This window comes from Pomacea canaliculata, linkage group LG12, assembly GCF_003073045.1.
Source record: "Pomacea canaliculata isolate SZHN2017 linkage group LG12, ASM307304v1, whole genome shotgun sequence".
Lineage (NCBI taxonomy): Eukaryota > Metazoa > Mollusca > Gastropoda > Architaenioglossa > Ampullariidae > Pomacea > Pomacea canaliculata.
This window is the reverse complement of record NC_037601.1, coordinates 1,504,200-1,516,462: the sequence shown is the minus strand read 5'-3', so window position 1 is coordinate 1,516,462 and position 12,263 is coordinate 1,504,200. Positions and strand designations below refer to the sequence as shown.

General features: G+C 41.5%; 1 protein-coding gene across 1 annotated transcript; it reads left to right on the top strand.

The window, feature by feature from the left end:
* The first annotated feature begins 1,744 nt into the window (after positions 1-1,744).
* On the top strand, positions 1,745-5,583 carry LOC112576650 (cathepsin Z-like). The gene is made up of 7 exons (XM_025259259.1): positions 1,745-2,008; positions 2,367-2,491; positions 2,626-2,850; positions 3,707-3,857; positions 4,083-4,158; positions 4,359-4,445; positions 4,851-5,583. Exons 1-7 carry the CDS (start codon positions 1,830-1,832, stop codon positions 4,962-4,964), a joined length of 957 nt encoding a protein of 318 aa, XP_025115044.1. The 5' UTR covers positions 1,745-1,829; the 3' UTR covers positions 4,965-5,583.
* Positions 5,584-12,263: the final 6,680 nt, after the last annotated feature.

Genomic DNA, 12,263 nt, shown 5'->3' with positions numbered 1-12,263 from the left:
GAGGCATATTTACTGGCCCTACTAAATCCGATTTGTATATTTTAAAAAACTAATTAGATTAGCAGACACATGCTTTTAATTATTTTATCTGAAGATTGTCACACGTCCAGTACAATGATTATCAAGTTGGGTTTTTACGCCATGTACACGTCGCAAAACGACACGTACTTAGAACCTTTAGTACTTAATATAGCAGTATGGAACATGGCACACGCAAACACAGAGGGAAAGCTAGCAACAGGAACTGCAGGTTAGGCGTTGTGGGGTAGTTACTGACGCCGACCCCGTGGTGGAAAGAGAGCGGGATGCCTAGTGACAGGATTTGGGGGAAGGGGGAGGATGCAGGTTTGTTTTAGAGAGAAGTCGGGGGTCAGGGTAAGGGCAAGAGGGGACAGCGTAGAGGTGAGATCCAGCTACGACTTCTCGAGAGCGCGAGTGTGTGGTGTGTATGATTCGCCTTGGAAAGAACAATCGAGTGGCTCTAGAATAGAAAGCACCTAAAACCGACGACGATTTTGATGTATTTGTTATTGTGGTGTTCGGGAAAGTATGGATGTGTAATATATGTGTAATACAAGTTCGTGGGGAAAGCAAGCCCCATTCACCATGCTACACTATATTATACTGCATAATCAAGGTTACTTGATAATAGTGGTCAGTGACGCCCCTCACGCGACAGTGAGGAATCAAAAGGCTCTCTTGTGGATTGGCCTTCTCCGTTTTTTTCTCTGATTCATCACGCGCAGATCAGCATTCACACACGTACTAACGTCAGGTTGACAAGATAAGAACTACAGTACAGTGGTACCTCGACATACGAGTTTAATTCGTTCCGTAACCTTGCTCGTATGTCAAATTGCTCGTATCTCAAAGCAATTTTCCCCATTGAAAGTCATTGAAATGCCATTAATCTGTTCCAGCTCCCAAAACACCACCTCAGTTGTTTTTGTTAAGTGTTTTTGAATAAGAAAAAGTGTATTTACAAGAAGAAACATTTATTTATGAATAACAAATACATATTCTATAAAAACATATTAAATCTTCGTTTGTGGAAGTGTGTGGGATCTGCTTCAGCAAATCACCGTAAATCGCTCGTGCCTTCTCACACATGATGCTTTGTGTTAAGGTTCCTCCTTGAAGCTGCTTCTCTGTCACCCACACAGTCAATAGTTTCTCCATCTTTTCATGGAGAGAGAAGTCCGGAGCTTAGAAATTACTGTAATGCCCCTAGCTGGCGTTGTACCCTTTATCAACTCCTGTTTAAGCTCAGAACATATCATTGATGTGCTACACCCGTACATCCTCGCCAAGTCAATTACTCGCACACCTTGCTCGTGTTTTTCTACGATTTCGAGCTTTAATTCAATAGACATCATCTTCTTCTTCGGACCCATGGTTACAAAAATAAATGGGATAATGTTTTGTAAATGTACAAAAAGCAAAAAAACGCAAACCCAACTTATCAAAAATGCTTCGAACACGAGGGAAACAAGCACACAGACTGAGGTCTAGTCTGAGGTGGGAGAAACTGTTAGCAGCGGTGTAGTGTGCGATTCCTCGTATCTCAAATCTTGCTCTTATCTCGAAGCAAAATATCGCTCGCTCGGCGGCTCGTATCTCAAAACACTCGTATGTCAGGGCACTCGTATGTCGAGGTACCACTGTATATACAAACCGTCTCACACCTGTCACGGCTAGCCGATACTGTGACTACACGTGACTAACAACAGATGTCACGTGATGTTAGGGCGTAATGTCACATGATTCGAACGTATAAGTATCATCGCTGTGGTCTCACCTGATTCTACATTTTGACTCCAGTTACCAGAATGGGCAAGAATATACTCGTTGTCGTTGTACTAACAGTTGTTAGTTTAGGCAGCATTAAGTGCGACAATATTTTTAAGTCAAATGTAGATTTTATTCCCAGCAAGTACGTCTCAACGAAGGATGGACTTCACCGACCATGCTACAGACCAAGCAAGCGCTATGTGCCATCCGTGCAGCAGTAAGTGCATCGGCATCCGGATATTGCACTCTTTGGGAACATTGTAGTGGCTGTGGTGTTACATTTTATTACATCTTCAGTCACCGGTATGCAAAATAGAAAGGTTCATGGATGTATATAGTTAGCAGCATGTCTTTATACGTTATTAGCACTGCATTAATTTCATTCTGAGAGCAGGTTTTAGTACAGAGATGTTTCCAGTGAGCTTATAGGGATCGAAGTTGCAATAAAAGTATATCCACCTGGCTTCCATATGCCATGCGCCCTAGATGTGGCAAACACATTATTGACCAGCTTAGCCTTTATGGACTTCTTATTAAGTTTGAGATTTATCCAAAATTGTTACTTTTTCTTGCAGGTTCGGACCCAGACCATTTGAAGATCCCAATTTTCGAGTTTCTGATTTGCCAAAAGGCTGGGATTGGCGAAATGTCAGTGGAATCAACTTTGCTAGTTCCACTCGCAATCAGCATATTCCACAATGTAAGGTTTTCATCTGTTTTGTTCCAATCTAATGAGGCTATACTGTTATCTGTGATGATGTGTCAACAGGTAAGGTTGACATGCTAGAAGGAAAGTTGCTGGAGGAATTAGTGACTGTGCGTGTCTGTTCACAGATTGTGGATCTTGCTGGTGCATGGGAGCTACCAGTGCCCTTGCTGATCGTATCAACATCAAAAGGAAAGGTGCCTGGCCTTCTGCCTATTTGTCTGCTCAAGAAGTCATTGACTGTGGTGGTGCAGGATCCTGTGATGGGGGAGATGATTCAGATGTTTATGAATACGCCCACAAGGTTGGAATTCCTGATGAAACCTGCAACAACTATCAGGCCAAGAATCAAGGTGTCTTTCTATAAATCTTTTTTTAGCCACTTTAGATTTTCTACAAGGACTGGTAGACATTCTTTAAGACTAAATCTTGCATTTGGAAATTTTAACGTTGAACATAAATAGCTTTTTTACTTTTACCATCCTGAACACCTAACAGCTATATAGGTACAAGACTGATGTTGACTGCTATATTGGAGTGTGTAGATTCTGTGTATGTTTCCTTTCTCATTATCATGTCTTTAGTCTGTCAAGGCAATAAAGCCTATTAAGTTTCATAGTACTTAGGCATTATGTGGTGGAATGGAAAAAAATTAAAGCACATTTTGTTTGTTTGTTTATGTGTTTGAAGTGTTTTCATCTAGTCTGCCGTATAATATCTTGCCAAAGTTTTGGCCTTTGTCTGAACATGTGTAGCAGTACTACTTCCATGGGAGATTATCTATCCACATTCCAATTTCTGCATCTTATACATTGGATAACAGTTATCTAAAGAGATGGTTTTTTTAGTATTAGTAATATTATGTCTTAGGTAGTTTTTTTTCTTAAGCCTTCACAACAGGATGATCACCCAGACTTGTTAGAAGTATACATGTATATGGAGGGAAACAAAACATTCCTACTACAATATAAATATGTGGATAAATATATGAATGTATATTTTATTCACATTGATCTTTATATTTATTTTAAATAAAGCCATGGGAATGGGATCCACATAGAAACAGAGCCTGATAAAGCCACATAATTAAAAATATTCACCAGGGAGCAGTTCTCAGCTTTCTTTGGTCTTTGCCACATAATTCTTTTCATTGAAAAGTATGCAATATTTTGAAACCAGTATGTTTTGTCCTTTTTCCTCTTACCTTAGGCTGCAATGCCTTCAACAAATGTGGAACTTGTACAACATTTGGAGAGTGTGCCAAGGTTGACACTTTCAGAGTTTGGAAGGTTGCTGATTATGGATCTGTCTCAGGTCGTGAAAACATGATGGCCGAAATTTACAAGAATGGACCCATTAGGTAAAAATGTGTAAAAATTTTTACTTTAATTTCTGTTTCATTGTCTTGGCTTGTTCACTTTTTCTTGCTGTTAATGCTGTGACAGCAAGAAATAAGAGCCTGAAAAATTGTCTGCCAAAAAGTAAATAATACAGCTGAATTGTTGCAGATGTCAGATTCAGTAAGAGTGCCTCCATTGTCTGTTTTGCCATTTTTATGGTTGTATCTCAAATGTTTTGTTTGCAGTTGTTCCATTATGGCTACCAAAGGACTTGATGAATATACAGGTGGAATTTTTTCTGAATACCATATCATTTCCGAGGTGAGAAAAGCAATTGCATTTGGAGACTCAAGTTTGAATAAATGTAAAACTGTTGGTGTAAGAAAAATGTCAGCAGACATCGTATCGGTGATAACTATGTAGCATAATATTGGATTTACAGAGGAACTAACAAAGTTTTGTTATGTGTTCTTGTTTGACAATATCAGCTACTGATTTTATTTTCTGATTGCCATTTTCAGCCCAACCACATCATCTCTGTGGCAGGCTGGGGAGTAGACAATGGCACAGAATACTGGGTTGTCCGCAACAGCTGGGGTGAACCCTGGGTTAGTCTGATATTCCTTTATTTAATATTTTTGGATAGCTTGTATGCGTTCTCATGAAAATAATTTTTGACGAAAACTCAGTCACATTAAATGTGACTTTCATATACATGTTTGTGGCTTATATATATATTCTGTACATGTCAAAATTTAATGGAGCACGCTCATATCTGGAGTTTACCATGCTAAGGTGAATTCAGAAAAGATCTTGTAAATGGCACAAGCTTACAACCAACATACTTATGTAGAAGGTAGTATTTAAATTAATGTGAAAAGTTAGCTCTAAAAGGACAAATATGTATCTGACTGACACAGTACATCTCATGGTATTCTCTTCCAACTTACTATCTTGATTGACACAATCTATTGCAGTCCATTTTCTTTACCATCTTTTACTTTATTGCACAGGGTGAGCGAGGCTGGGCTCGTTTTGTGACTAGTCTGTACAAAAATGGAGAAGGCAGCAAATACAACCTCGGCATTGAGAATGACTGTGCCTATGGAGACCCAATAGTTGTTTAAGTCAGTATACTCTTGTGGTGTTTGCTGCATGTCTTTCAGAAGTTTGTCTCAGCATGATACCCTGTACATTACAACTCCTACATCATATTCTTCCTACAACATAATATGGCAGATAGTTCTTTACATCAGAGAATATTTATGCCATCTTTAGATATTGTATTAAGATTTGTCTCAGAACATATTCTTTCATTGTTAGATGTAAACATTTGTGTCAGAGAATTAGAGCCTGGGTGTGTAGACAGAAGAGATGGAAAGGGAATGTAACTCACCGAAAACTAATTTAAAGAAGCAAGTGTGGTGGAAAACCTTTCATTGCTTTACATCATTGTCTAGGAATTTTTGTTTGTAATACATTCTTATATTTTATTTGTAAAATGGTGAAGTATTACACAAAAATGAGTATACTGAAAACTGGAGGTTGCGTGAGAATTGTGGATGCACACAAACAAAATTGCAAAGCTCTGGTTTAATTGTTCAATTAAAAAATTGGTTATGCTCACATGACACTCTATTTCAAATGATTTAATTTATTCTAAAAAGGGAAATAAAGGGAGATGTAAATATATCAGATTTTGTATTTTTACTCAAGTGTTTACAAATAACAAAATTTGCCATTTTTTGATGTTGTGACAAGTTTTGTCAATTTTAAGTCATGAATTTGATATGTGTGCACGTGCATTCACCCTTACATGTACATGCATATATTGGAGAAATTTGGATGACTTACCTGTGAGAAAAATGGTATTGTCTTTATGCCCTCTTTAAACTCTTATAAAGAAATACCTATAGAAGGCATTGAATGAACGCAAGAGCAAGGTTTTAAATTAGAAGGAATTTCAGATACATCAGTGTGAGATACTGTTAAGGAAGGGAGAGTTTTGATAGGATGTGAGTCCTCATCTATCATCATCCATCCCTGGTACCAACAGATTAGACTCGGCAGTAGCCAAGGGGTGCATCTTGGCACGACACCTTGTCACAGAGTGGAGAATGGTTGATGCCCTGGAGGACAGTTTTAGATAGGGTGTTGTGCTGGGCGACATGCTGAACCAAACCAGCTATCACACTTTCACTGTTCTGATGAAAGTTTCTTGGGGACCTCAAGGGTGACTACCACATGCCCGCTTTGTGGCCACGATCGGGTGGTACGACTAGGCCATGCTGATTGTTCTGCTACTGCGCAAATTAAACTAAGCAAGGGTCGAATGTATTACATTTTTCTCGCTTATACCAGAGATCTGTCCACGAACTTGTATTGTCGGGGATCTGTCTGTAAAGATCCGCTCAAACATCGGATCCTGTGTGCCAGTCCTTGCAAGTTCACTGCGGTGAGAACCTAGGTCATGGCATGGTATGAGACACAACATTTTGTGTCACAAAGTAACATATTTTATACATATTTTAACTCAACCATTCAATCAAAATGCACAAATAAAACTCTTTTTTGTGCTATATTAACTTGTGCTGCTCACTTAAAGTGCCTGTTGGCCGACAGGTAGACAGTTTGATGAATGAGCAGTCTGGCAATTAAACTGAAGAACTGTTGAAAGGCCTGAAACTTAATTACTGCTAGAGAAAATAAAAAGCCTTTAGGCACTGACACTGAGGAAGACATTAGCTGTTCTACTGACAGTTTTGAGGATGTGGCCCAGGTATCTCACATGTCAATAATGTTTATTAATACAGGGTATTTTGTCCTGGTAGGCAGTGACCTAAGATTTTAAATGTTAGAAAGCTAACTCTTCTGAACAACTCGTAATGCTGCATGTCTCTATGAAAGAGCATCAGATTTTTATGTCCAGTTCGTTCTACACTTAGGTATATTTACCTTTATGAGTTTCCTGTAATCATCACAGAAAAGCTTGGAATTAGAGCTAAAACCAAAACACTGTAAGAAAATGTCTAAAAGTTCAGAGGTCAGACATTACACTTGTGATAAACTGGAAATTACTTGTTTTCTTCACTGCTAATTATTATAGAATGTAGCTGTTTCTGGCAGATTCACCTGCATACAAAGTGAAATGACTAAACAGACAGTTCCTTGACATCAGAAATCAAGAAAGTATTAATATGTATCCTCGTGCATAATTTCTTCAGCAGCTGGTCGGCAAAACAATAATATTATGTTCACGAGGACAGGAGGGTATAAACGCGCCCAAACACTTTAAGGATTTGAGACCTCGGAAGCCATCTCTTGGTGTGCATCACTTGAAGCTGATTAAAAAGGTCGAAGTTCAACTTGGCAACAAATGAAATTAGGCGTGACGGGCACGCGGTGGGTGTCGTAGCCAATGCACCTTGACCCCCGACATGACCCGTTCAACGTAGTAACTGCAGCCTGTGTATACTTACCGAGGTGACAGCTGCGCATCTTTTGGTCTACGACCATAATGGAGATGACCCCATGATATAACAGTTAAATTTTTTTTTTATCGTATTTATAGTCCTGAGGCCCTATGAGAACTATAATCCACGAGGGGTTCCATACTGGGACCATGCGCTTTACATCATTAACAATGATAAAATAATTGTGCTGCGCATTTCCCTGCCGGCAGCAATGAAACTTAATGCACTTTGACATAATCGGCTTCTGATTTTGTCACACACACACGCGCGCAAACACACACACACACAAACAGTGGAAGGTATGAAAGAGAGCAGAGAACACCACCTACCTGTCTACTTACAATATTCTCGGAAAAGGTGCGTGGGTCTTATGTTCAGACTGGAAAGCTTCACAAGTGTGTGAGTTCAACACTGGGGCATGAGACGTGGAAAGTCGGCATGAACAGGTGAGACAGACCGACAGGGCTTATTATGGGTGTGACAGAGACATTTATCTTAGATTAAGGCCATGGAGACAGGTCACGGCCACCCTGTAGTCGATGGGCCACCAGAGCAGGGGACGGAGAGCGCACAAATAAAACTGTTTTTGTTTCCCTGCTCTGACAAGCACGGGCTGCCCACTTGTATATACAGTTAATTAACGTTTATAAGTAAAGTCCAATTTAGCCAGAAGGAAAACATGACAGGCAATACATGGTGGACAACCCTGATCTTTTGCCGTCCACAACCAGACAACCGATGATGTTTGATACAATTCCAACAGCGACAGTAAAACCAAGATTTCTGGCAAGAACTGAAGACATAACGAGACCAAGTAGAGATCGAGCTTTGAAGGCTATAAGACACACAAACACACTGAAGCCGGGTAGACAAGTCGAGTTTATACCCTTGCCCACCTTGTCTACTCTCGACACAATGGTGACCGACCCGCCAGCACCGAAGCCGAAAAAAAAAAAAAAAATGCTGAGAAGTCACTGATAAAGTATGGCGATATCCATTGTGACAAACGCACCAAAAGCAAAGAGGTCAAGTGGGGTCAGAACAGACCGAGGCGCGGACCTCATTGTGTGCTGACAAACTATCGCTGCTTCAGCTCAGTATGTGTGAGAAGGTGATAACCTGAGCGAGGATGAGCGAGGAGGTCAGGTACAGTTGGACAGGAGAAGAGTTAAGTTGAAACTGTTCTTCCTAACAGTTACGAAAGAAATGACAAGTTTGAGAGAGGTGTGATTCTGAGTGGCGACAATTGCAGGTTTGTAACAGTGGCTGAGCAAGTACACAGTCCCGAGCAGCGATGGGAAAACAACATCTGGCAACTGTTGTGACTCCAGAAGGACATCAACATATCAACAGGTTCAAACCGTTAAACTGGTAAGTACAGCGGGAAGCGGGTAAGTTGTTGCTTAATATGGCATCACTATGCATTTCACACAAACAACTGAATGCCAACTTAATATTTACTTGCGGAAAGGCACTTTCAATATTTACTAATCAACTCTGAATGAAGTAGAATTAATTACAGCTCTCATGGCCGGTTGTAGTGCTGTAAGTGACAGTTTTACACGATGTAAGCGAACAAACTGTTATAAGGCTAACTTGTGATTAAGAAATAAGAAAGCATTAATATATAATTTAATTTTGTTGAAAAATATGTCAGGTCTAGATATTTTTCCGACATTATCTCCACGCCTCAAAGGTTGGTGGACGGGGGACGTTCTGTGGGGGAAGCTGTCGACCGACATTGTCCCAGATGTTAGCAGCAGACGGTGACAATGCCGTTCATTACAATTGATAATTTTAGAATAAATCCCACATGTTGGGATGTTTGGATAAGGAAACAAAATCCTTCTGCGATCTCAGAGAAATAGTTGTGCCAGTACACACTAACAATGTAAGATTAATTCTTGCTGAAAACAGAATAGTTAATTTTTTGTACACAAAAATGACAAAAACAATAATTAGAGAAACAGATGGGTAATTCGATCTCGCCTCGATCCTCTCTCTTCACACCAACACACCCACAGCTTCGTGCTGTAGCATACTTGGCAAGTGCATGCGATTGTTTTCCAGGCAGTAAGTCGGGCGTGTACGACTTGGCATGGCTGATCGTATTAAAGTCCAACTGAACGGTTTGCAGTTGTTTTGTGGTGTCAACACCACACAGTGTACTACGTCACGTTGGTACACCATTCACAACATTACCAGCAATCAACACCACACAGTGTACTACGTCACGTTGGTACACCATTCACAACATTACCAGCAGTCAACACCACACATGTACTACGTCACGCTGGTACACCATTCACAACATTACCACATTCTGATAATGTGTTCTGATATCGTGTTGACATCATAGTCACTAATGATCACGTATCTACAACTATGCTGATGTTCACGTGTGCCTGAGGTAAACATGTACACGGTGGCTCGCTGTAAACACCTCGATCGCCGACAGGCCACCCACTGATAATCCCTGTAAACATAGCAGACAGCGCTATCGCCACTCACCCCAACACTAGGAACCATTGCACACATCGACACATGTGATAATTTTCTCAGCACGTGTGTACGCGCTGCTTGTACATGTCGATGCGGAGGTCAACAATTTTTTGAAAAGATGATGTAACCGTGCGAGGGTGTGTCGGCGTGACCTACATCCGGCAGCCACGAGCAGACGTGCAGCAGGAAACTCTCGTGCAGTCGGCGCAGGCGAAGTGAGCGCGTGGCGTGCACGATGGTCACAGATCGTCAACCGCGCTGTGAGTGTGAACTTGCCTTTGACTTGCCGCTCTTGACAGCCCGCACCAGTCCTTGGATTATAGCAGCGACCACCGCACACTTGGGATCTTGTAGCCACATTGTCATCCCACCAGAAAGTGAGTAGCACACCCTTTCACTCCATAGCTTGCTTTCTTTCTCCCTAACCCCCACCCGAAACACGAAAGGCGGGTAACTCGCGTGGAGGTAAGTGGGTCAACCATGAGGTGTCGATATATCGGTATGCATGTGTCGTAAACATCGAGATTTTCAAGGTTTGTGTATCTTTGTTACCAGCATGTGGCCTCTCGAGACGTGGCAAGGATTGCCCAGGATTGCTCTCAGTGGCCGAGCGGATGTTAGTCGTGACACCATGGCTGTCTGTATCCGACACCACGCGCCCGATGTACGCGTGTAACGGACACAGCGGGAGCACACAAAGCCAGTGATGCATAGCTTCTAGTGTGGGTTTGAACGTGTGAGGTGTGTGTACAGACACCATTGTATGGCGGCCTGCAAGGAGCATTCTGTAGTTTGTATTCGTGTCGACATCGTGTGTCTATGGCGGAGCTCTCCGCACAGAAAGAACACAAAGAGTCGGTGCACGCATGCGCTGGCGGCTGATGCAAGAAAGAGATCGGCAGAGAGCTGCAGCTTTTTATGGCCCTGGGGTTACCCTCACGGTCCATTGCACCATGTTTTCGCTCGCTGAAAGAAAGGAAAAAATCGACCGCAAAGAATCTTTTATTTTCGAAGACTAGGAATGAGAGCAGTGTGAGCAGGACCATAGAGAGGTCAGCGCAGGTCACAAATCGCTTTCGCCTCCACAGTTCCTCAGTCGAACTGAAATGTTGTCACAGTGGGTCACGTCTACCATATGGTAGTCGATCACCCCGTGGACATATATCTGTGTCTGTATACTGCTGCCTAGGCTTGACAACAGTAGACGAAATAGTAACAACACAAAAGGCAGTCGCGTGATAGGAGATGGGGTTATGCACAGCAGGTACGGGTATGTCTGATTTATAAAAGGGGTGGTGTGATCATGCTAATATGTATTTGACTAGATTGCATCACCTCAGGACATGCCTGAGAACATTTTTTTGTGCAGTCTTGGTTTTGTTGAGTGTGTGTGCTTGATAGTCTGTATGTTGTGTGTGATTTACATGCTTAAATGTAGTGCAACTATAGAATTACTTGTCATCGATGATGCACTGTTTTAAAAATGCCAGTCATGGCAGTGCCAGTCTGTCTAACCTGCTGACTCATCTTCTTCGCATTACCACATACTCCGCTGTGTGTTGTATCAATTGCTACAGTCGTTTTAGCGTGCTTACCTGCATAGCGACATTACTGTGGTGACTTGCTGTTTAGTCTTTGAAGTACCCGCATAATACATGGGACCTCTCCTCTTCATTCTATCAAGACGTTGCATCATCAGAGTGGTTGTTGAAAGTCTCCACTCATTGCTTCAAGAGCGCATTCACATCGTTATTTATTTCCCACCCCCAAGCCCATTAATAGTCATGCTCATAGGTACGGACTCTGCGTCAGGAAGAATTTGTACTTGTGTGCCACTTTAGAAATGAAAGGCCAGAGGTTCGAGTGAGCTTAGTATCAGACAACAACAGTATTCTTCCATGTCTTACAGGCATTTTCGAGAAATTACGAGCACGATAACTGTTATCGTTTTTATTATTATTATATTTCGTCGCAATCGTGACTTTAGCATAGTAGCCAGTTGTAACGGCTGTCAGCACAGCGGCCAGGTGTAAGTGAGACCTCCACGTCGGTACTTTGATTTCAGCTAAAGGTAGGTTTATATATTATTATATCCGTGAGACATTATGTCGACATTAATGCACCCGTGTGAGAGTTATGTCGACATTAATGCACCCGGAGTGAAACGTTATGTCGACTTTAAGTACCCGGTGTGAGAGTTATGTCGACCTTAAGGTACCCGTGTAGAGAGTTATGTCGACATGAGAATACTCCCGGAACAAGAGACGTTTATATAGACATTAGTAAGTACTGTCAGTGTCAGAGACCTGATGTCAACATTTATTACTCAGTATGAGACGTTATATGGACACTAATTACTGATCCCAGTGTAACAGACGTTGTATGGAATTAATTAATGATCCCAGTGTAACAGATGTTACATGGAATTAATTAATGATCCCAATGTAACGG

Coding starts and splice junctions, on each gene's coding strand:
- LOC112576650 (XM_025259259.1), top strand. CDS start 1,830: ATGGGCAAGAATATACTCGTTGTCGTTGTACTAACAGTTGTTAGTTTA. Junction 3,858..4,082: donor TACAAGAATGGACCCATTAG/GTAAAAATGTGT, acceptor TTTTGTTTGCAG/TTGTTCCATTATGGCTACCA. Junction 4,446..4,850: donor ACAGCTGGGGTGAACCCTGG/GTTAGTCTGATA, acceptor TTTATTGCACAG/GGTGAGCGAGGCTGGGCTCG.